General features: G+C 33.0%; 1 protein-coding gene across 1 annotated transcript in view; it reads right to left on the bottom strand.

The window, feature by feature from the left end:
• Window positions 1–25,205, bottom strand: part of ROBO2 (roundabout guidance receptor 2) — a 636,650-nt gene that overhangs the window by 108,696 nt on the left and 502,749 nt on the right. The window contains exons 9-10 of the mRNA XM_051990556.1: window positions 20,685–20,856; window positions 16,133–16,338 (exon numbers count right to left, since the gene is read on the bottom strand). Coding sequence (XP_051846516.1) covers window positions 16,133–16,338; window positions 20,685–20,856 — 378 coding nt within the window. The remainder of the gene's footprint in view (window positions 1–16,132; window positions 16,339–20,684; window positions 20,857–25,205) is intronic.

The following is a 25,205-nucleotide window of genomic DNA, read 5'->3' as shown; positions in this document are numbered from 1 at the left end:
AAAAAAAAACCCACCATAATTCCCTCCTTTAAAAAAAAAAAAAACTCACTTTATTCTATCACTCCTGCTAGCTGTTATCTTATATTTCTAATCATCTTCTACCCTAAACTCATTGAAAAACATTTCATTAATTTAATTGGATTGAGGAAACATTGAAAACCTTTATACTCAGTGCCTCTACTTTCTTTCCGAGCATTTCTAAACATTATGCACTCAGGTTTTTGACTTCATCATTTGATGAAAACTTTCTCTCCAAAATCATAAATGATCTTTTTTTAAAATTTTTTTGCTGAGGCAATTCAGATCAAGTGATATGCTCAGGGTCACACAGCTAGGAAGCATTAAATGTCTGAGCCCAGATATGAACTCAGGTCCTCCTGACTTCAAGGCTAGTGCTCTATTCACTGCACCACCGAGCTGCCTCATTGATGATCTTTTGATGGGCCAACTTAATTGTCTTTTCTCAGTTAGAAGATGAGATTTCTTTACTTCTCTTCTGAAGTCTTTGACATTGTTGACTACTCTTTTCTCCTGAATATTCTCTCTTCTCTAGGTTTTTATGACATTACTTTCTCCTAATTTTTTTTCTCTTACATGTTTAACTGTTTTTTTTTTTCCTGAGGCAATTGAGGTCAAGTGATTTGCCCAGGGGTCAAATCACTAGGGAGCTAGTTAAGTGTCTCATGCCATATTTGAACTCAGGTCCTGATTAGAACTCAGGTCCTGATTTGAACTTCAGGGTCCTGATTTGAACTCAGATCCTGATTTGAACTTTAGGGCTGATTGTTTATCCACAGCACCACCTAGGTGCCCCAAGATTGTGCTTTCTAAGAATCCTTTGCTACATCTTTGTCCATATCTCACCCACTAATGTTAGATGTTCCCCACGGCTCCATCGTAGTCCATCTTCTTCTTCTCTTGTTTAATAATCTTATCAGATTCTGTGTGTTCAATTATTTTATACATCCAATTTTCAAATCTATATGCCTTGTTTTAATCTCTCTCCTGGCTTATAGTTTTGTAGAACTAATAGCCTTTTACATATCTCAAAATGGATATTCTTTAAGAATCTCTGACTCAATATATCCAAAGCATATCTCATTTTCTTTCCCTCCAAGCCTTCACTTGCCTATTACTACTTGAGGGTATTATGGTTCTCCCAATAATCTAGGCTCAAAATGTGAATGTAATTTGTGATTCCTCCTCATATTCATTTCAGATTTCAATTTTCACTACAGCTTGAATTCATTGCACTGGTGCAATATAATCGGGTAGTCTCCCTGGTTCAAGTCTTTCTCTACTCCAGGCAGTATTCCATTCAGCTATCAAAATGTTCTTTCTAAAATGTAATATGATCATGACACGCCACTTCTTATTCAATAACTTTAATGGTTTCCCAGTCTCTTCAGAAACAAATGTAAAACCCTTTGCTTAACTTCTAAAAACCTTCAAAACTGGGTCTCTTTCTGCCTTTCCAATTTTCTTTCATATTCCTAACCCCAAGTATTCTGCAGTCCATTGTCTATGCAATACTATATCTCCCAACTCTAGTAGACATTTTTACTTATAGTTCTTTGTGCTTAGAATTCTCTCTTCCTCCTCATCCCTGCTTCTTGCCTTTAATTATTGTTATGGGCCAGAACTTGAAATAAGGTGCTAAGTCACTGGAATTGATAGAGACAATGCTTATGTACTTAGTTCATACCTTTAGAGTTCACACCTTTAAAAGAGTTCGCACATTAAAGTTCATACCTTTAAGAGAGCTCACACCTTTCACACTTTTAGAGTTCACATCTTTAAGAGAGCATATATGAGGAGCCCACTAAAGGACAAGCAAACTAGAGACTTCGGGAGATTCACAAGTTGGAAGCCCACAAACCCACTCTTGGAGGAGGAGTCAAGATTCATTCCAATTTCCACCTTTGTGCTGGCTGGAGGCTTTGGATTTGGAGGGAGTTTGAGGCTGAAGCTGGAAGAGACAAAGGACTAGTGGCAAGAGCTCTCGAAACCAAGGAGAGAGATAGGCCTCTAAGAAAGCTAACTGGGCCCAAGGAAGACACAAGACTTGGAAAGGAAACAATAGAGGATTGGACTTTAACACCTGGCTGCATTTGAGGTAATTATTACTTTGAACTGAAATGAAGGCTGTCCCTAGAAGACCCCCCAAGAAACCTGTTCCCAGAGAATTTTATATTTCAGAGAAGAGAATATTACAAATTATCACTACAAATACACCTTCCATAAGAAACCATACATTATTCTACTAAATCTTACTGCATTCCCTTTAAAACTATCTCCAATTTATCTTGCATACATTTTGTATACAGTTGTTTACATGTTTATAGCTCTCAATAGATTACTAAAAAGCTTGAGCTTTCTATTTGAGCTACTTGAAAATGCCTTTGGCCTTTCTCTGTGTCCTTAGCACACAGTAGTGGGTTGGCCCATAGTAGGTGGTTAATAAAGATTTGTTGTTGATGTATATTAACAAATGAGGTAGCTATATAGCTCATAAATCCAAGAAAGTCCTCCACACCTTGACAGGGAGGGACCTTAAAGGCTACAAGATTAGAATTGTATTATATAAGCATGTATATGTATGCTTATGTATGAAGTGTGTATATGTCTTCATATACACATATGAGAGTCGGTAAGTAGCAGTGAACTCTGACTCAAGAATACACACACACAAATATAGACAAATATGTATACATATAAACATATAAATGTCTAGGGATTTTATTTTATGCATAATTATATACCTATGTGGTAAACAGATGCCATTGATTTCTACCAAAAATCATATAAATGTACATATGTCTATATATGAAAACATATAAGTACACACATAATATACATATTTTTATTCAATTTATGCCATATATTTTGAGATATATAGATAAGACATGGTTTTATTTATCTGTCTATATCTATTCATTTAACTCTTCGAAATTATATGGAAGAAATGAATAACATATAGAAATAAATAACAATAGACATATCATCTACCAACACAAATTTATAGAATTTTTAGTTGAAATAACCTTAGAGATTATCTAGGATAAATTCTTCAAAAGAATATGTGGTTATTTCTCAAGAACAAAAACAAAAACAAAAACTTTCTCACTGTTTCACATAATTTTAGTTGTGTTACTTTTAAGAGATTCTTTGCTCAATTTAAATTTATTAGTTGTTTTATTTTATATGCCAAAGCAAACAAGGCTGAGAAAAGAAAGGAAAAGTGAAAGGACCTAGGGAAAGATGTATTCAACTCAAAGGTAAAATTCCAGAATACCAAGGAGATAAGATTTTTCTCACATGAGCCATGCAAAGATAGAAGAAAACTATAGAATAGTAAAGACAAGAGATCTCTTCAACAAAGAGATATCACAGAAATTTTTCATGCAAAAGTGGGCATGATAAAATTCAAAAATGTTAAAATCAGAAGACATTAAGAAGAGCTGACAAGAATATCTATACAATAAGTATATTAGCATCATCATTAGCATGACAGTGTGATGTTGTAATCAAGAGACAGACATCTTGAAAACTGAAGTCAAGTGAGCCTTAGGAAGGATTGTGAAAAGATCTGGATTGGAAAAAATCAATTAATATTACAGTCCCAAAAAAGGGCAAGAATATTTACATTGCAAAGTGATTGCACTCATTTCCTATACCAGCAAAGTCAATGCTTAAAATTCAGCAAGCTAGGTTTCAGAAACAATTATGTGAACAGAAAATTTATGCATGCAGATTATCAAAATGTGAGAAGAACTAGATCAAATTGCCAACATTCATGGACTATGTAGTTAAGATTGGGTATTTCAGGAAAAAAAAATCTATTTCTGTTTCATTGACTACATTAATTCTTTTGACTGTGTGAATCCCAATAAATATGGCAAATATTCAAAGAGATTGAAGTGCTAGATTATATTAGTTGTCTTCTGAGGAAACTATACAAGGCTCAAACAACTGAACATGAAACAATGATTGGTTTAAAATTGGAAAATGAGTACAACAAGGCTGTATGTTGTCACTTTATTTAACTTATAGGCAGAGTACCTCATATGAAGTGCCAGGCTGGATGAATCAAAAAATAGAATTGAGGTTGCCATCTGAGAGCAACAATTTCAGATATGTAAATAAGACTACTTCTATGACAGAAAGTAATAAAGAATTAATAAATCTGTTGATGAGGGTGAAAGAGGAGAGAATAAAAATTGGTTTGAAACATAATACCAAAAATATCTAAGATAATAAAAATAGGTTCTATTGCTTCCTGGCAAACAGAGGGAGAAAAAAATGAAAAGCTGTGTCAAATTTTATATTCTTTCACTCAACCATTACTACAGATGAGGACTTTCACTCTAAAATTAAGACACTCCTTGGGAAAAAAATTATGGCAAATATGGACAGTATATTAAAAAGCAGAGACACAATCTTGCTAACAAAGATTTTTGCATTTAAAGCTATGTTTTTTCTACTAGCAATGCATGGTTATAAGAGTTGAAGGAAAGTGGAGCATTGCAGAATTGACACTTCAGAATTGTGATTCTAGAAGACTTTTGAGAGTCCTTTTAGCAAGAAGATCAAATCAGTCAATATTTAAGAAAATCAATTCAGAGTATTCTTTGGAAAGTCAAATACTAAAGTTGGAGCTTAAATACTTTGGCCACATAATGAAAGATCGGACGTAATGGAAAAGATCATTACAATTCTTTCTAAAATAATTCACTTATTCTGTGTCATACCAATGAAAATTTCAAAAATCATTTCAGTGAGCTAGAAAAAATAATAATATAATTCATATGGAAGGAGAAAAGGTCAAGTATATCAAATAAATTAATGGGGGGAAGGCAATGGAAGATAGCCTCATCATACCAGATTTAAAACTATATCATAAAGTGGCAATCATAAAAACTATTTGGTATTAGTAAAGAAATAGAATGGTGGATCAATGAAATAGGTTAGGTATGCAAGACAGAGCAGTAGTAATCTATTATTTGAAAAAGCAAAGACTACAGATTCTGAGATAAGAACTAACTATTTGACATATATTGCTGGAAAAACTGGAAAATAATATGGTAGAAATTAGGCATAGATTGTTGTTGTTTGTCTTTCATTCTCAATGAGGACCACACATCAGAGAGGTGTCACCATGACAAGCAAGTGAATTGGATTTAAGTGAGGGAGGACTGGGCAAGGTCATCTGCCTCACTTTCCCCTCCAGAGCCATCTCTGTCCCATGGAAAAATGGAGATCAAGAGAGCTGGAGACGGCCTTGGCTGAAATGGGCAGTGTTGGCCTTCTTAAGGTATGGTCTTCAACAGATTTGTTTGACTGAGGTCATACTCATCAGTGACTAAGACTAGATAGTAATTGAGGTAAAGAATCTCCTCTTTTACTTAGTTCAAAAAATCTAAATGAATGAATAAATTAATTTGGGAGGAGAAGAGTTTCTGGCCAAAGCAGAAATGACTTCTATTTACATTCAATCTGAGTCACTCAGGACCCACACAATGATCAAATGAGGCTTGGCTTAGGAGCTACCAATATCTCACACTATATAATAAGATAAGATTAAAATGGATAAATGATTTAGACATAAAGGTTTAGGAAAGCAAGGAATAGTTTACTTGTCAGACCTATGGAGAGAGAGAACATTATGAAATACAAAATGGATAATTTAGATTACAGTACATTAAAAAAAAATTGCACAAAGTCAATGCAACTAAGATTAGAAGGGAAGCAGAAAGCTGGAAAACAATTTTTAAAACCAGTATCTTTGATAAAAGCCTCATTTCTCAAAGAGATAGAGAACTGACTCAAATTTGTAACAGGTCATTCTCCTATTGCTCAAAAATATGAGCAAGCAGTTTTCAGATGAAGATATTAAAACTAACTATAGACATATGAAAAAATGCTCCAATCATTTATTACACAAATGGAAAACAACTCTGAAGTACTACTTCATACCTTTCAAATTAGCTAATATTGTAGAAAAGGAAAATGATAAATGTTGGAGAAGATGTGGGAAAAGTGGAACATTAATCTCTCAGTGGTGGAATTGTGACCTGATTTAATCATTCTGGAAAGCAATTTGGAACTATGCCCAATGTGCTATAAAACTGAGCAACCCTTTGATCCAGCAATAGCATTAGTAGGACTATATCACAAATAGATCATAAAAGGGAAGAAGGATCCACAAGTACAAACATATTTATAGCAGTCCTTTTTATAGTGGTAAAGAATTGGAAATTGAGATGTTGCCCATTAATTGGGGAATGGCTGAACAATATGAAATATAAGAATGCAATTAAATACTACTGTGCTATAACAAATGATAAGCTGGTGGATTTACACAAAATCTGGAAAGACTTACATGAACTGACAGTGAAATGAGTAGAATCAGGATAACATTGTACAGTGTAACAACAACACTGTACAACAATCAACTATGATAGATCTAGCTGTTCTCAGCAATATAGTGACCCAAGATAAGTCTAAAAGATTTGTTTTTTTTTTTTTTTTTTTTTAAATTTTATTTTATTTAATAATAACTTCGCATTAACAGAATCCATGCCAGGATAATTTCTACACGACATTATCCCTTGCAATCACTTATGTTTCGTTTTTTCCCCCTCCCTCCCTCCTCCCCCCCCCCCAGGATGGCAGGCAGTCCTATATATGCTAAACATGTTGCAGTATATCCTAGATACAATACATATTTGCAGAACCAAACAGTTCTCTTGTTGCACAGGGAGAGTTGGATTCAGAAGGTAAAAATAACTCGGGAAGAAAATCATAAATGCAAATAGTTCACATTCATTTCCCAGTATTCCTTCTTTGGGTGTAGCTGTTTCTGTCCATCATTTCTCCAATGAAACTCAGTTAAGTCTCTTTGTCAGAGAAATCCACTTCCATCAGAATACATCCTCATACAATATCGTTGTCGAAGTGTATAATGATCTCCTGGTTCTGCTCATCTCACTTAGCATCAGTCCATGTAGGTCTCTCCAAGCCTCTCTGTATTCATCCTGCTGGTCATTCCTTACAGAGCAATAATATTCCATAACATTCATATACCACAATTTACCCAGCCATTCTCCAATTGTTGGGCATCCATTCATTTTCCAGTTTCTAGCCACTACAAACAGGGCTGCTACAAACATTTTGGCACATACAGGTCCCCTTCCCTTTTTTAGTATCTCTTTGGGGTATAAGCCCAATAGAAACACTGTTGGATCAAAGGGTATGCACAGTTTGATAACTTTTTGGGCATAATTCCAGATCGCTCTCCAGAATGGCTGGATTCGTTCACAACTCCACCAACAATGCATCAATGTCCCCGTTTTCCCGCATCCCCTCCAACATTCATCATTGTTTTTTCCTGTCATCTTAGCCAATCTGACAGGAGTGTAGTGATATCTCAGAGTTGTCTTAATTTGCATTTCTCTGATCAATAGTGATTTGGAACACTCTTTCATGTGAGTGGTAATAGTTTCAATTTCTTCATCTGAAAATTGTCTGTTCATATCCTTTGACCATTTATCAATTGGAGAATGGCTTGATTTTTTATAAATTTGAGTCAGTTCTCTATATATTTTGGAAATGAGGCCTTTATCAGAACCTTTAATTGTAAAGATGTTTTCCCAGTTAGTTACTTCCCTACTAATCTTGTTTGCATTCGTTCTGTTTGTACAAAGGCTTTTTAATTTGATATAATCAAAATTTTCTATTTTGTGATTGGTAATGGTCTCTAGTTCATCTTTGGTCACAAATTTCTTTCTCCTCCACAAGTCTGAGAGATAAACTATCCTATGTTCCTCTAATTTATTTATAATCTCGTTCTTTATGCCTAGGTCATGGACCCATTTTGATTTTATCTTGGTATGTGGTGTTAAGTGTGGGTCCTTGCCTAATTTCTGCCATACTAATTTCCAGTTATCCCAGCAGTTTTTATCAAATAATGAAATCTTATCCCAAAATTTAGAATCTTTGGGTTTGTCAAACACTAGATTGCTATAGTTGACTATTCTGTCTTGTGAACCTAACCTTTTCCACTGATCAACTAATCTATTTCTAAGCCAATACCAGATGGTTTTGGTGACTGCTGCTTTATAATATAATTTTAGATCAGGTACAGCTAGACCACCTTCATTTGATTTTTTTTTCATTAATTCCCTTGAGATTCTCGACTTTTTATTGTTCCATATGAATTTTGTTGTTATTTTTTCTAAATCATTAAAATATTTTCTTGGAAGTCTGATTGGTATAGCACTAAATAAATAGATTAGTTTAGGGAGTATTGTCATCTTTATTATATTTGCTCGGCCTATCCAAGAGCACTTAATATTTTTCCAATTATTTAAGTCTGACTTTATTTGTGTGAAAACTTTTTTGTAATTTTGCTCATATAATTCCTGACTTTCCTTTGGTAGGTAGATTCCCAAATATTTTATGCTATCAACAGTTATTTTGAATGGAATTTCTCTTTGTATCTCTTGTTCTTGGATTTTGTTGGTGGTGTATAAGAATGCTGAGGATTTATGGGGATTTATTTTGTATCCTGCTACTTTGCTAAAATTATGAATTATTTCTAATAGCTTTTTAGTAGAATCTCTGGGGTTTTCTAGGTATACCATCATATCATCTGCAAAGAGTGATAGTTTGGTTTCCTCATTGCCTACTCTAATTCCTTTAATCTCTTTCTCGACTCTTATTGCAGAGGCCAGTGTTTCTAATACAATATTGAATAATAATGGTGATAGTGGGCAACCTTGCTTCACTCCAGATCTTACCGGGAAAGGTTCCAGTTTTTCCCCATTGCATATGATGCTTACTGAAGGTTTAAAATATATGCTCCTAACTATTTTAAGGAAAAGTCCTTTTATTCCTATGCTCTCAAGTGTTTTTATTAGGAATGGCTGTTGGATTTTATCAAATGCTTTTTCTGCATCTATTGAAATGATCATATGGTTTTTGTTTGGTTGGTTGTTGATATAGTCAATTATGTTAATAGTTTTCCTAATATTGAACCAGCCCTGCATTCCTGGTATAAATCCTACTTGGTCATAGTGTATTATCCTGGGGATGATTTTCTGTAATCTTTTTGCTAATATTTTATTTAAGATTTTAGCATCAATATTCATTAGGGAGATTGGTCTATAATTTTCTTTCTCTGTTTTCAGCCTACCTGGTTTAGGTATCAGTACCATATCTGTGTCATAAAAGGAGTTTGGTAGGACTCCTTCAATCCCTACTTCTTCAAATAGTTTATTTAGCATTGGAGTTAATTGATCTTTAAATGTTTGATAGAATTCAGATGTAAATCCATCTGGTCCTGGGGTTTTTTTCTTAGGGAGTTGATTGATAGTTTGTTCTATTTCTTTTTCTGAGATAGGAGTGTTTAGGATATTTACTTCTTCCTCTGTTAGTTTAGGTAAGCTATATTTTTGGAGGTATTCTTCTATTTCATTTAAGTTGTCGAATTTATTGGCGTAAAGTTGGGCAAAGTAACTCCTAATTATTGCTCTAATTTCCTCTTCGTTAGTGGTGAGTTCTCCCTTTTCATTTTTAAGACTAACAATTTGATTTTCCTCTTTCCTTTTTTTAATCAGATTTACTAAGGGTTTGTCTATTTTGTTGGTTTTTTCATAGAACCAACTCTTAGTTTTATTAATCAATTCAATAGTTTTTTTACTTTCAATTTTATTGAGCTCTCCTTTTATTTTTTGAATTTCAAGTTTAGTGTTTGATTGGGGGTTTTTAATTTGTTCCTTTTCTAGCATTTTTAGTTGCAAGCCCAATTCATTGACCTTCTCTTTCTCTATTTTATACAAATAGGCCTCTAGAGATATGAGATTTCCCCTTATTACCGCTTTGGCTGCATCCCATACATTTTGGTATGATGTCTCATTATTATCATTTTCTTGGATGAAGTTATTAATTATGTCTATAATTTGCTGTTTCACCCAATCATTCTTTAGTATGAGATTATTTAGTTTCCAATTATTTTTTGGTCTACTTTCCTGTGGCTTTTTATTGAATGTAATTTTCAATGCATCATGGTCTGAAAAGGATGCATTCACTATTTCTGCCTTACTGCATTTGAGTTTGAGGTTTTTATGTCCTAATATATGATCAATTTTTGTATAAGTTCCATGAACTGCTGAAAAGAAGGTGTACTCCTTTCTGTCCCCATTACATTTTCTCCAGAGATCTATCATATCTAATTTTTCTAGTATTCTATTTATCTCTTTGACTTCTTTCTTATTTATTTTGTGGTTTGATTTATCTAATTCTGAGAGTGCAAGGTTGAGATCTCCCACTATTAAAGTTTTACTGTCTATTTCTTCTTGCAGCTCTCTTAATTTCTCTTTTAGGAATTTAGATGCTACACTACTTGGTGCATATATATTTAATATAGATAGTTCTTCATTATTCATTCTACCCTTTAGCAAGATATAGTGCCCTTCCTTATCTCTTTTGATTAGATCAATTTTTGCTTTAGCTTGATCTGAGATCAGGATGGCTACCCCTGCTTTTTTGGCTTCACCTGAAGCATAGTAGATTTTGCTCCAACCTTTTACCTTTAACCTGCATGTATCACCCCGCTTCAGGTGTGTTTCCTGTATACAACATATTGTAGGATTCTGGCTTTTAATCCATTCTGCTAACCGCTTCCTCTTTATAGAGGAGTTTACCCCGTTCACATTTATGGTTAAAATGACCAATTCTGTATTACTTGCCATCTTGTTAACCCCGGTTTATGCTTTTCTCCCTTCTTACTCCCTTACCCCCTCCCTTACCCCCCTTCCCAGTATTAAGCTTGTGAGCTCCCCTTGCTTCTCACAGCCCTCCCTTTTTCAGTATCCCTCCCCCCCCTTAGAGTTCCCCCCCCCCCAACTTACCCCTTTCCCTCCCAGTTACCGTATTCCCTTCCACTTAGCTTATTCCTTCCTTTTTCACTTTTCCCTTCTCACTTTTCAATGAGGTGGGAGAAGTTTCACCATAGAATGAATATGTCTAAAATTCTTCTCTTACTGCCAATTCTGAAAGCAGTAAAATACTCACTATTTTCATTCCTCTCCATTCTTTCTCTCAGATTTACTAGGTTTTCTTTGCCTCTTCATGAAATGTAGTACCCCCACTTTCCCTTTTTTCTAGTACAATGTCCTTTCCACAACTAGTTTCTAGAACAAGGTATACATGTATTCTTTATACATCTTTACAGCCGAAATATAGTTCCCAAGATTAATCTTTACCTTTTTAGATTTCTCTTGAGTTCTGTGCTTGTAGATCAAATTTTTTGTTAAGTTCTGGCTTTTTCATCAGAAATAGATGAAATTCGCTTATTTCGTTGAATGTCCATCTTCTTCCCTGGAAAAAGATGCTCAATCTCGCTGGGTAAGTTATTTTTGGTTGCATACCAAGTTCCTTAGCCTTTCGGAATATCATATTCCAGGCCCTTCGATCCTTTAATGTGGATGCTGCCAGATCCTGGGTGATCCTTATTGTGGCTCCTTGATACTTGAATTGGGTTTTTCTAGCCGCTTGCAGTATTTTTTCCTTTGCCTGAGGGTTCTGGCATTTGGCCACTATATTCCTTGGTGTTTTGATTTTAGGATCCCTTTCAGTAGGGGATCGATGAATTCTTTCAATGTCTATTTTACCTTCTGTTTCTATGACTTCTGGGCAGTTCTCTTTGATAATTTCCTGGAAGATAGTGTTCAGGCTTTTTTTTTCATCATACTTTTCTGGAAGACCGATGATTCTCAGGTTGTCTCTCCTGGATCTGTTTTCCAGGTCTGTTGTCTTCCCCAGAAGGTATTTCACATCCTTTTCCATTGTTTGATTTTTTTGGATTTGCTTGACTGAATCTTCTTGTCTCCTCGAGTCATTCAATTCCAATTGTTCGACCCTGATTTTCAGTGAGGTATTTTCTTCACTCACTTTTTTAAGATCTTTTTCTAATTGTCCAATTGAGTTCTTTTGTTCTGTGGAATTTTTTTCCATTTCGCCAATTTTGTTTTTTAGAGAGCTGTTTTCTGTTTCCAGTTCACTAATCCTATTTTTCAAGGATTTGGTTTCTTTATCCACTCTCTCTTTAACTGACTTCTCCAGGCTCTTTTGCCAAGCCTCCCTCTCCTTTTTCAGAGCCTCCCTCTCCTTTTCCCATTTTTCTTCTAGCTCCCTTGTGAGAGCCTTTTTAATTTCCTCCATGAGATTTATCTGTGCTGAGGGACATAAGGTCTCTTCCTTCGGGGATTCACCTGGGGACTGTTTGTTTTTAGTCTCCTCAGGGTTTGGAGTCTGCTCTTTATCTGTATAAAAGCTGTCCAGGGTTAAATTCTTTTTCAGTTTCTTGCTCATTCTGTCTATTTATCAAAGACAAACTATCAAAGAAACAGAAGGAAAAAAAACCCCTTGAATGGAGGCTGCTTTCTTTGGGGGAGGGGCAGGGTATTCGTGAGGCACAGGTCCTACTGTGCTATGGCGCCTGCGCACTGAGATCCGAGCGCTCTGAGATCCGAGCGGGCTAAGACACTGTGGGGGAGGGGTGGCCAGGTCCCGAGAAACTCCAGCTGCTTGGGATTGTATTCTTCACCCCCGGTGTTTTTAGCTTCTCTGCTGGGCTGCTGACTTGCTCCTATAGCAAAGCTCTCACCGCAGAGCTCACGGCTGCGATCGCGTCCTACCCCCACTCCGCTCCACCCGGTTCTGAGCTGCTATCTGTGCTTTGGTTGCCGCTGCTGCCCGCAGACTGCTTCCAAATACCGTCCCCGCCCTCGCGCAAAAACAGACCTTTCTTGACGAGTCTCAAGGATGGTTTCTCTTGGTAAGTAATTGTATGGTTTTTTTTCAGTCGAGCATTAATTCAGAGGCATGAAATGAAATGAATAGTGAGAGAAAAACACGGAGATTACACAGAAGTGTATTTCCTCTCCGCCATCTTGGCCGGAAGCACCAGTCTAAAAGATTTGTAATGGAAAATGCTTTGAAGTCTGAATGCAGATTAAAGCATGCCATTTTCACTTTGTTTTTGTTATCTCTTTCTCATGGTTTTTCTCTTTTGTTCTGATTTTTCTTTTACAACATGACTAATGTGGAAATACGATTAATATGACTGTATATGTATCTTTATCAGTGGAGAGAAATTTGGAACTCAAAATATTTTGAAAGTGACTGGTGAAAACTATCTTAACAATGTAATTGAAAAAAATACTATAAAGCAGGAAAAAATTTCAAGTATTCATCCAAATACTACCCCCCTCCCAAATTAGGTTGGTACAGAAAATGATTACTGAAAATTAAACTGTTGAATAGACTAACAACTAAAGTTCAAAATGCTGTAAAGAGAAGAGTCAGAAAGGAAAAATATTTTAATGGATAGGAGAGTAATTAAACATGAAATACTGATTTTTCTTGTGCATAATTTATTCATGCGTTTAGTATGTTGAGACTGAAAGTTCAAGGATTTATATTTAGGTAAATATTTAAATATTTGACTTTTATTAGAGCTTATAAAATGCTCATTTTAATTTATTTTCACTTTCCTTTATTTTTAATTCGTGTTTGAATTGTACTGACATATTTTTACTATATTATTTGCAATTTTTGCAACTTTATTATTTGAGAGGAAATCTATAAATAAAATGATTTTCATCACTTCACTAACCTATTTTATTTCAGAAATATTTTATTTCACATTAAAATGGTACTGTGAAAAGAATGAAAATACTCAGGCATAAAAATGTGGACATTTTAGTAATGAACACATCACAGAATTATAATGTCTTTGAGAAATGAAAATTCTCCTTATTGTTTCTCCTTGATATTACTAAAGGAATGGTTGTAATCCCAATACTTTTTAAAATTGTAGTTCTTCTCTTGGAAGTATTATTCACAAGCCAAATTAATAAATAGCCTTTGGATTTTAATTTTATGAATACAGCATACAAAACTGTAAAATACTTTCCAAAGTAAAAAAACAACCAAAAAAAAGTAACAATTCTCTTCTACAAATATTCTCCGAATAAGCAACATATTTTTTATCACAATTGTTGAAGAGAAACACACAACTTTTAAAAATTTACAATGCTATGGAATATTGCATCTCCTTTATTGTGGTGATATACAAGTACGAAATTAACCACTTGAAGCTGTTGTTGCTTCAAATGGGATCTGTTTTATCTCTCAAAACCAAGTCTCTCCTCCAGATATCAGTTAACTAGTAAAAGATAATATTACTTCATCCTTTAGTTTGTCTGTCACAGATGTTTTTGTACTAATAACATTATGGAAAATAAATTATAAGAAAAATTGAAACATGAAGAAAAAAAATATCGTAGATATCTCATATTATTATAACTTTTATATCATCATTCTTACTTAACTTAATTTTATATTCTAAATAATATCTTCATTTTTGTTGGTCACTTAATACTTCACTTTTTTTCTTTTGCCCTTTCATATATATATATATATATATATATATATATATATATATGGACTAGGTGCTTTAATCAAAGTGATTAATGTGCTGGCACACTCCATCACCTATTCTTATGTTTATAAAGTTGGCTGCAGAGAAAACCTCAAAAGCTTGTATCTCAGAGAAACTGCTCAGAAATCTATCAATGTGTGGAAGGTTTGTTTGAGATCATCACGCTCCCACCTTTAATTGCTGCTTTCCAACACTATTGGGAATCCTGACTATTCAAGCGCACCCTTTAATCTAACAGGAAAAATGCATTAACCTTCATGGCCCAAACCTGCCTTTAACCCAGAGAGAAAAGCTAATTGTTTACTCAAGTAGAGCTAGCATTAATTTTTTAATCAAATCCATTTCATTGAAAGAAGGTTAACAATTTATGATTGGTTATAAGACAGTGAAAGAAAAATGTTTTAAATTTATGTTATCAGTGAGCTAGATTATTACATTACTACTATTCAAGCTAAAAGATGTTTTATTATATTTTCTGTAAAATAAACTTGAATCATACAGAAGTAGAACATATAAGATCATCTTAGAAATATAGTTGGTCTCAAAGCACTTCCTTTTAGAACAGCACACATAATATAAGAAATAATAAAAATTTAGTTTTTGGTACATATAATTAACATTCACTTATTCTATAAAAATCTAACAATGAAACAACCCAAATTATAAATGTATAAAATATTTACGATGAAAATGTTATTTCACAAAACAAATATAATTAGTTGCATATTCTGACCTCTTCCCATCTCTAAAGTCTTACATCTCTAACTGTCTATGAGATATTAACCTTTGTATAACCTAACAGGACATGATATTTAGCATACTGAAACATTAATCTATTCTCAAAATAATTTTCCCCTTCTGTCTAATCAACTGATACCACTAATCCTCTTTGTTCTTCAAGTTCAATAGCTTGGCTGATTTTTGATAATTCTTTTTTCCTCCATTCATAATAAAAAAGTTTTGATGATCTTTCCTAATTTTTCCCACATTTCTAAAAATTTTAAATGCATCCTTTCTCTGCTCTTCCATAATCAAGTACTAGAATTCAGATCCACATCACCCAAAACTGAATGATTGTTTCCAAAGAGGTCTTCATTTTGTCTCTCCATTTATGATTACTTACACATGTATTACAACATAAGGTTGCCAAAACATTCTTTACATTATTTCATTCTTCTATTAAAGGATGTGTAACCCTTCAGATTTGCCTGTTGGCTTCCATTTAAATTTCTCATTTTCTCTTTGTGGTCTTCTAGCAACTTCTCCAACCTCCAAAGTTACTTATTCATCTAAACATCTCCCCTTATTCCTCAATATATACATTTTCAGTTTGGTTTATGTAAAATTGCTTCTCAGAGTCAAAGAAAAACATCTCATATTTCCAAAGTTATTGATTCTGAAGTTGCAAATCATTTTTTAAAGAACTTTAGTTCCTTATTTGTAAGATATATAATATTATGATCTATATGTAAAATGAATAGAAATCTTGTGTAGACTTAAATGAAATATTCATCAGGTGAAAAATATCATTATTAATTATAGCATGAATAGTAAACATTAATACATAAAATATCATTAAAATATAGTTTTGAAGAATCTGGTCATGCCAAGAATATGACTTACACGTAAATTCTTAATCTGCAGCGTTCCTTGCTCTTGTAAAGATGTTCTTGGATCTCTACCCAGAAAAGTGAATCCTTCCTTTAACCAGCTAATAACAGGAAGAGGATCACCCGTGGTTTTACATTTCAGCAAGGCTGTATCATCTACTGCTAATGTCTGATTGGCTGGGCCTTGTAGAATTATAGGTGGAGGTCTATCTGTCAAAACTAAATGATAAAGAAGATTTTAGGACATTTTATTTAATGGACTTTCTTATAAGGCTATACAATATATAAGTTGAGATTTTAAAAAGCACATTTACTAGACTTATAGTTATTTTGCTTTCATATTTAAAGCAATAATTTACTGTGTTCATAATTATTCAGATCGGCAGTTACTTGTTGATATTGAAATGATGATGTAAGCTGTTTTTAGAAATTATTTCTAAATTATTGAGTTCATTTCAAACTACTTAAAGGAAAATTTTTTACCTGTCTACTTTCCCTTACTTTCATTTTACAGTTATTTATAATATGCAGTTGAATCATCACCTACCTAATCTTCTTTAACTTGGGATGGGCATGTTTACCACTATTTTTAATGTTTCCTAATTACACAGATTACTTAATTGATTCACTAAATAATTTTATCATGTTTAAAGTGAAAACTATCTTTTCTATACATATTTTTACATTTGATTGATGTATTTCACAGAAGAATCTAAGTCAGTGTTTAGATACAATTTTCCATTGTCCTTAAAAATATTTATTCACAAAACAATTCCACTATCTGCTACATAACATGTTAATGCTATTTATATTTACTCATTTATTTGACTTCGTTGTTATTTGATGCAACTGCAGATCTATAAAACATTTAGCTTTTCTATATCGGTTCTACTAAGTTTCTATAAGGTTCATGTAAGTTAAAACCATATGTTAATGAGTTCAAATTTGAACTCAGGTCTTCCTGACTTTATGATTGGTGCTTTATCCACTGTGCCATGTAGCTGCTCCCAAATTTTTAATTTTTAAAAAAATTTCTTTTCTTGTATTTCTTTTTTTTTTCTTTTCTTATTTTGTATTTGGTTATAAATTAAAAATGACAAAAAAAGAAAATATAGTAATCTTAAAAAAAAAACCTAGTTACTAAGATATTTTGAAATTTCATTTTAAATTCAGGAACTATGACCAGAATCAGCAAACATGAATGCAAACAACTGATCTTCTAATCCTAATCTATTAACAACCTTAGGGTTCTAATTAATTTGATTTTCTATTGTAATGTTGATTATAAAACATATGATAAATGTCAAATAAATTTCACAGAACTTTATCAGTGTGACAATTCTTTTTAATTGTCATTAATAACAATAATAAATTGGGAGCATTATATCTTTCTATATCCTTATTGGCTTATAAAAAGGAATTAATTTAAGCCGAAAATAAATAACATGATCAAAAAGTAACTAAAACTGGACTAAATTTTACAAAAAGATACTAGAATCTATTTCCTTTTATTACATATCAGTCAGTACAAGCTAAGGACATTATTTGTCCAAAAATAATCACTTTGTAATGGGAAAAAAGTGGCAATGTGTTACTTACTTAAATATAACCAAGATAATATTTAAGAGTAAAAAGTTCAATTCTCATCATGCAATATTTATAATATTTGAGGAAATCCTGGAATAAAAATATAAATTCAAATGTTTTGTAGCAAACGTCTTTTATTTTAGCATGCATAAATTCCTTAGATTTAGCCAAGGACATCTAATTAATTTTCCCCTTCTCTGTTCAAATGAATATCTCATAGTACTTTTGAACAGAATGATCAATAAAGCAATTGAAAATCTCCTGGTCAGAAAGAATTTTCACTTTCAAGGATGCTATGGGTGAAATAATACTACAGGTTTCTATGACACTAAAGGCAAAGGTTAAATGAACATTTAGGGTTTCCAGTGATGTGCAAATAAATCTAAGGTCTATACTATGCATTGTAAGTCCTCAAAAATTTATTGTTATGTTTCTGAAATTCATTATCAGTAAACAATATAATTTTCTTCTATGTTCTCAGAAAGAACATTAATCACAATTTTAAAAAATGTTTAGTTTTATGTTTCCCTTTCCTAATAATATAACTTATATGAGAATGAATTTATATGGAAGTCCTTTTAGGAAACATATGGATTCAAATGAAAGAAAAAGAAATATATTAAAGTAAAATCATGAAAATTGCCACTTAACTGAGCATATTTTATCATGTCAATTATAGTGTCATCAACTTTTTTTTTTTTTTTGGCTGAGGCAATTGGGGACTTGCACAGAGTCACACAGTTAGGAAGTGTTAAGTGTTTGAGGTCAGGTTTGAACTCTGGTCGTCTGGATTTTAGGACTGGTGCTCTATCCACTGTGCCATCTAGCTGCCCCTGTAGCATCATCTTCTCATATGAATACTTGAATTGAAAACGTTTATAGAAAACTACAAGTATAAAAAAATGTAACAACAGAAGCAGTGCTATAGAGAGCATAATTAATCAGTTGGCATGGTTTTCATTTTGCATCTTAATGTCAATTGGATCTTAATTGCACTGAATATAGAAAAATGTACTAAAATGAAAACTGTGGTCTACTTATTAATCAAAGTGAAAAAAATTGCTGTATTAAATAAAATGTTTACTTTAGTACGTGAAACTTTATATCTTATTTCTCAAATCTTAAAATTATATTTCTTTATTTTCAAAATCAATGACTTTCATAATGTCTATTCAGTGTTGACTGCCAAAGGAACTTTGACTCTCTAATTGCTTTCTTAAATAAAAATCGATGTAACAATTAATATTTAATCCAATATCACCAAAATATATTGAATTATTTCAAACATAAATTTATACTATTGAGAGTCATTTTTTATTGCTCTCTCTATTTCAGTAGAGAAAACAAAGCTAAAATTAGACTTATACCATAGACTTAATTTAGAATGACAGCTTAAAATAATTAACTACGATATATGCATTCCTTTAGGCAAAATTTAAAAGAAATAAATTAAAAGATTAAAAATTGTCTTTTCATCCTATGAAGAAAAACGTACAGTAAAAAAATAAAAAACCCTGACTGTCTAAAGGAAGAATGTCTCATCACTGTTATCCTTGAACCTGACTTCTCCTTTTGGCTCTACAAAAATAAATCTCTAAAACATCAGCAAGTGTAACAATTAACAGCTTGATATCCTTTCAGCCAATATTTGTTTGTTCTATTTATTCCAATCATACACATGACATTGAATTAGTCAGTACCTTGGGCAGATATTTTTAAAAATACTGTTTTCTATTAATTTTAAATGATCTTTCAATTTACATGTAAATTTAAATTGTATGGGAATGCAGAGAGAGAGAGAGAGAGAGAGAGAGGGAGAGAGAGAGAGAGAAACAGAGAGAGGGAGGGAGGGAGGGAGGAGAAAGAAAAGGAAGGAAGAAAGGAGGTTAGAAGCAAGGAAGGGGAAAAAGGAGAGAAAGAGGGAAGGAGGAAAGGAAGGAGGGAAGGAAAAATAGAACACTCTAATAAAGAAAATATTTATTTCTAATCATAATAAAGTACATTTTTAGATTGGATTATACATAAAGGCATATCATTTTTTAGAGAGAGAGAGGAAATGGAGAAATCACAGACTAGAGTTTAGGCTTTCAGCAGTCAATGTAAGAAAATAAGGCTTATCTACAATCCAAAGAGAGGACTGTGGGAACTGAGTGTGGATCACAAAATAGCATTTTCGCTCTTTTTGTTGTTGTTTGCTTGCATTTTGTTTACTTTCTCATTTTTCCCTTTTTGATCTGATTTTTCTTGTGCAATAAGATAATTGTATAAATATAAATATATTGGATTTAACATATATTTTAACATGTTTAACATATATTGGATTATGTCCCATCTAGGGGAGGAGGTGGGAAGAAGGGGGGAAATTTTTGGAACACAAGGTTTTGCAAGGGTCAGTGTTGAAAAAGTATCCATGGATATGTTTTGAAAATAAAAAAAACTTTAATAAAAAGAGAAAATATTAGAAAAAAAAGAAAAAACACAAGGCTTATAAAAATTTGAGAAGGTACAATTCTCTTTATCATATCATAAAGATATGATAAATATTTTCTTGGGAAAATCAGATTATTCAGGGTTCAATATATTTTCCAAATTTTATTGTGAATGTCATTATGTTTGTAGTTAATCTGTATAAATAACAACGGCTTAAAATGAAACTTTCAATAAAGATCAAATCTTAAAAAGGAAAATTTTTATGTCATTTTGTAAGACCCACCCATTATATTCTCAAAATAAAATTATGCTTTTTTATTTATTTTTTTTCTTTTGCGTCTTACAATTATTTTTCCCATTGGTAGAAGAAATGTTGTTAAAAACACTTACATACTCTTCAAACAATGTTCTTTTTTTTTAACCACAATTTTAAAAATAAACAAATAATAGCTTACATGGATTATTTTGATCCTTAAAAACAAATAAAATATTTAATTTCTAGAAAACAATCACTAACTACATAAAGGGATTCAAGTAATGGTTCTCACCATCAGTAACTTCCAGCTGGGCCTTTGCTAAAATACTTCCTGCAACAGTTAAGGCCTGACAAATATAATAGCCTGCATCAGATTTCTGAATGTTTGTTATAGTCAGATCTCCAGTTGGTGACACTGTATATCTGCTGCTAGGTTGTAGAGGTTGGTTTGGGAAAAGCAGATTCTGTGGAAGCAAATAAAATGTCATTAAAATTCTTTTCATCTCTCAGAAAGAAAAGATTAATCTGTTTGGGAGAATAGTAATAAAGAAGAAAACAAATCCTATATTTTAAATAGAATAAAGTGAATTCATATATATATATATGGTGAATTTTGTAGAATTCCTGATGAGTCAAATGAAATTTTAAAGGCTTCCAAATAATTGTATAGCATGAAAAAATTAGCGGATTTTCCTTTTATGAATTAACAATGCTAAAACATAATTATTGGTAACTATTTAACACTTTAAAATTTAGAGAACACTTTATATAAATTATCTCTTTTGCCGCATATAAAATCTCTTGAATTAGTTTTATTATTCTGATTTGCAGAGAGTTGAACTGAGGATGGAAGAGGTTAAGTGATATGTCAAAGGATTAAGTAGTAAGTATAGTGAGTGCGTCTCAGGCAAGATTTGAAGTCAGGTCTTCCTGACTCCATGTTTGGCACTATACATACATTATATCACTAGGTGTCTCAAGACAGAAGAAATTAAAGCTTTTTTTCAAAATAAAATATGGGCATTTCAACCAAATAATAACATTCTAACAATGATAAAATAAGTTAATAATCATATATAATTCAAAATTACAAGATAAAAATTTTAAGAAATCTGTAACATTGAAACCTTGTTGTCCTTTTAGTAGAAATAAGGATAGAGCCTGAGTTATCACATAGGATGGGAACTGAGTTAAATGAAGAGGGAAATAAACCCCCTTAATCTTAAATGGACAGATTATCATTACAAAATGTCAAAAGTTCTTTTATTAGGAAAGTAATAATCTAATTAGCCACTATTCATGTGGTGCAGTTTCTAGAGAAGATGTGGCAATAATCTTAAGGCCACCTGGCATTGGGAGCAATATAGATGGAAATTACATATTTCTTTCTATAAGTTATCCTGTCCCAGTATATGATCAGGATGCTATGGCTATAAATATTGCTGACTATTGGTCAACAGCCTATTGGTTAGTGATATCAGAGTTTCTGAGATTAATGAGCAACAATAATGAAGTGCTTAAAGTTGATACAGGTGCAGAATAAAATTGGGTGTCTGCCACTAGACCTAACAATGTTTCAGGTCTAAAAAACACACTTCCAGATTTCCTCCTTGAGCTCTATCCAGAGAATTATGGGAACTGCACCTGAGCATAAAGCCTGAATCAGACCACTATTCAACACCACCTCTAAACCACAAAATTAGCATATCAGTGACATGAATCACCTGGTTTCTCATTGTGCCTACAAATTTATCTTCTTGCGCCTGATTCTTTGATAACTTCTTTTGCAACTTAGCCTGATTTAATTGGCATTTCAATTATAATAAACTTTGCCCCTTGACTTGAAGATGGGTTCAAACCTGTAAATTCGTTTGAGACATCTCATAACACTGATATGGAACCCCAATCTTTTTGGGGTATCCCTTGAATCCCAACACTATTACTTTACTATAGCTCTAATAAAGAAAATATTTGTTTCTTATTATAATATAGTACATTTCTAGGTTTGATTATAAATTAAGCTATAACCATTTCTGTTATGTTTACTCATAAATTATGTCATTTTTACTCATAAAAAAGGAATTCTAACCCTCTGGGATCAATTCCGTAATATAGTAATTCATTTTCCAGGTTTGCAATTAAACAGTTCCAAAATAGTACAATCAGGAGGTAATAACATTCAATTAAAGACACAAGACATATTTTCACCTTAAAATGTTTTTACCCTTGGAGTAAGACTAATAGAAGAGGATAAAATAGGGTATTAGCACTTTTCAATTATGCTAAATGACTTTAATCCAGCAAATGATGTCCTACTTTAATTAGAAGCTTCACTCTTTATTGCAACATGATGAATGTCCACTTTATTACATTCAAGTGTGTCACTATAAGTCCACTTTACATAAACATTACCATATTATTAAAAGCTTTCTACAAGGAGTGATCGTTGCTAATACATAAATTCTACTTGTTGAAACAAAAAACATTACTAGAAAGAATTTGTTACTTTAAAAGGTTATAAATCTTTCAGATAAATTGATGATATTTTTAGAATAAAATAATTATTCTATAGACTAGAAATATGTTGCTGAACAAAACCAGTCTCAAAGATTGGCACATAAAGCCACTTGAAATTGATGCAATAACTCAAAGCAAGAATTCTCATTCAATTAGATGTTAGACTACTAATTGATGTAATATTATTATATCACATGATCTAAATACTCTCTGAGACATCTCCTTCTTCAACATCATAACACCTCACCTAAAAGATAAACTAACCCATCATTCTATTATTATTATGACATTTGCAAAAGTGGATTAAAAGTCAAGAAAACTTAGTATCTCAGTACCTTTGTTACCTGAAAATAATTGGATAACTATTAATATTATAGAATTATCAACACATGTGAATGATATTATAGACCATTAAACTTGTGATCTTACCATTTGTTTGATGTGTGGCCATATGTCATGATAAAAATTGGACATCAAATCAATAGTTTCACAGTTCATGAATTGACATTGTGAGGGTCAGAAGATCACTGACTCAATTAAAGACAGTTTCTCAAAGTAGAAAGTGTTTATTTGATCAAATCTTGCAAGAATTGGTCACCTCCCTCCACCAGGACAGACTGGCAGTGATGAGAGGTGGGGTAGAGAAGGTAAGCAGAAGATTATATACCCTAACATAAACAAGTCTAAGAAACACTCCAAGGGCTGAACCCCTGCTCTGATTGGTCAGTCAAGGAAACATCTCTTACTCAATCCTAATACAGAAATCATAGTTACCTTATATGGAAGATCTAGTATTGAGATAGCTATTAGTTAAACAAAGGAGGGGAAGAGGGAGGTACTACCTAATTTCCCTAGATCACATGATTTATAGGAATATGAAACTTAAGCCTGTCTGCTGAGGAACAAGTCTGCCTGGCTTTATTTTGGAGCACTGTCTTCATTTTCTGCACTATCTGAACCAGATTATGTAGAGGAAAGCTTTCACAATTTCCTCCTTCCACTCAGATCCCCCTTCTTATTTTATAATGGAGAGTTTCTCATATCAATGATCGCATATTTCCTCAATTTCTGGGTCCAACTCATACATCTTTCCCTTTGGATGCTTTCTATCCTCTTGTGCAACTGGTTCCCAACCTTGCCCCTTTAGTCATCAACTGAACAGATCTTTCTGCTTTTCTATTTAACCATTTTAGATAAAGATTTTTGGACTATATTGGTGATTAATTGCATCAAACAAGAAAGACAAGAAGGGAGGAGGATGATAGCACTAAAAGCTATCCAAAAGAACCACAGTGCCTTTTTCTACCAAGTTCCTTCAAACCAAGATCACCAAGATATGTTGAATGGGGAGGACCTGGTTTGGAATGGGACATGAGCAAGCTTTCTAATGTCTTTAGTGATTTATTTAACTAATTTACCATTATTGTACATTTTTATGCAACAGTTGGACAAGTTTAATTTCCTACAAACCCCACATTCCTCAGCTAGGAAGTAATCTAGTACTAATCTATGCTGTAATATTGCTTATCTCTTTTGGATGACCTATTGGCCAACAGGTTCAAAGCCTTTGCAGTTTGATTAATAATTGTTTCTACTACAGCCTGTAACATGATTATTTTATTCAACACATATATCCCATCTTGCACCCAGTGGCTGGTCCACAAGTCCTTATGATCCCCTCAGATGTCCAAGAGTCTCCCTATCCATTTACATCTTCTGTCCGGGTAATGCAAGTGTTTATATTCTTCTCCCTGTAAATATTGTCATATAACTGGATTCCTAAATGCTTTTCTTCCTGTCCAGAGAAAAAATAATTTGGGTCACGCCAAACCAATACAGCAGCTGCCATTCTAATTCCCAGGAAGGTGCGTATAAGTGGTTAAGCCACAAGTCCAATAGTGGTCTTTTAAAGCCATCTCTATCCAGGAGGAAATATGAGTCCTAATAAAGACTGCAGGAGCTCCTGGTCTCCCAAGGGGCTACCCAGATACTCTATTTCAGCAGTTTTGATGTATTGACACCTCCACCTTTATATAAAATCCATTTCTGTGGATGACACTCTAGAAAGTGGAAAATATCCTGACCAGGCCTGATTATGCCAGGCCCATATATAATATGGGAGTCTTAATAACATGGTACAGTTATTCCTAATACAGACAGCTATATTATGGGGTCCTTTACAACTTTTACATTTTGTATCCCCCCCACCAATAGGTATTCATAATTACTTTGGTTCATCTGTCCACTGTGGCATAGTGCCCAAATGGCCCTGCACTGAATATGAGTAGCATCCAAT

This window comes from Antechinus flavipes, chromosome 3 (assembly GCF_016432865.1).
Source record: "Antechinus flavipes isolate AdamAnt ecotype Samford, QLD, Australia chromosome 3, AdamAnt_v2, whole genome shotgun sequence".
NCBI lineage: Eukaryota > Metazoa > Chordata > Mammalia > Dasyuromorphia > Dasyuridae > Antechinus > Antechinus flavipes.
Note: the sequence above shows the minus strand (reverse complement) of the source record. Positions and strands in the feature narration are given on the sequence as shown.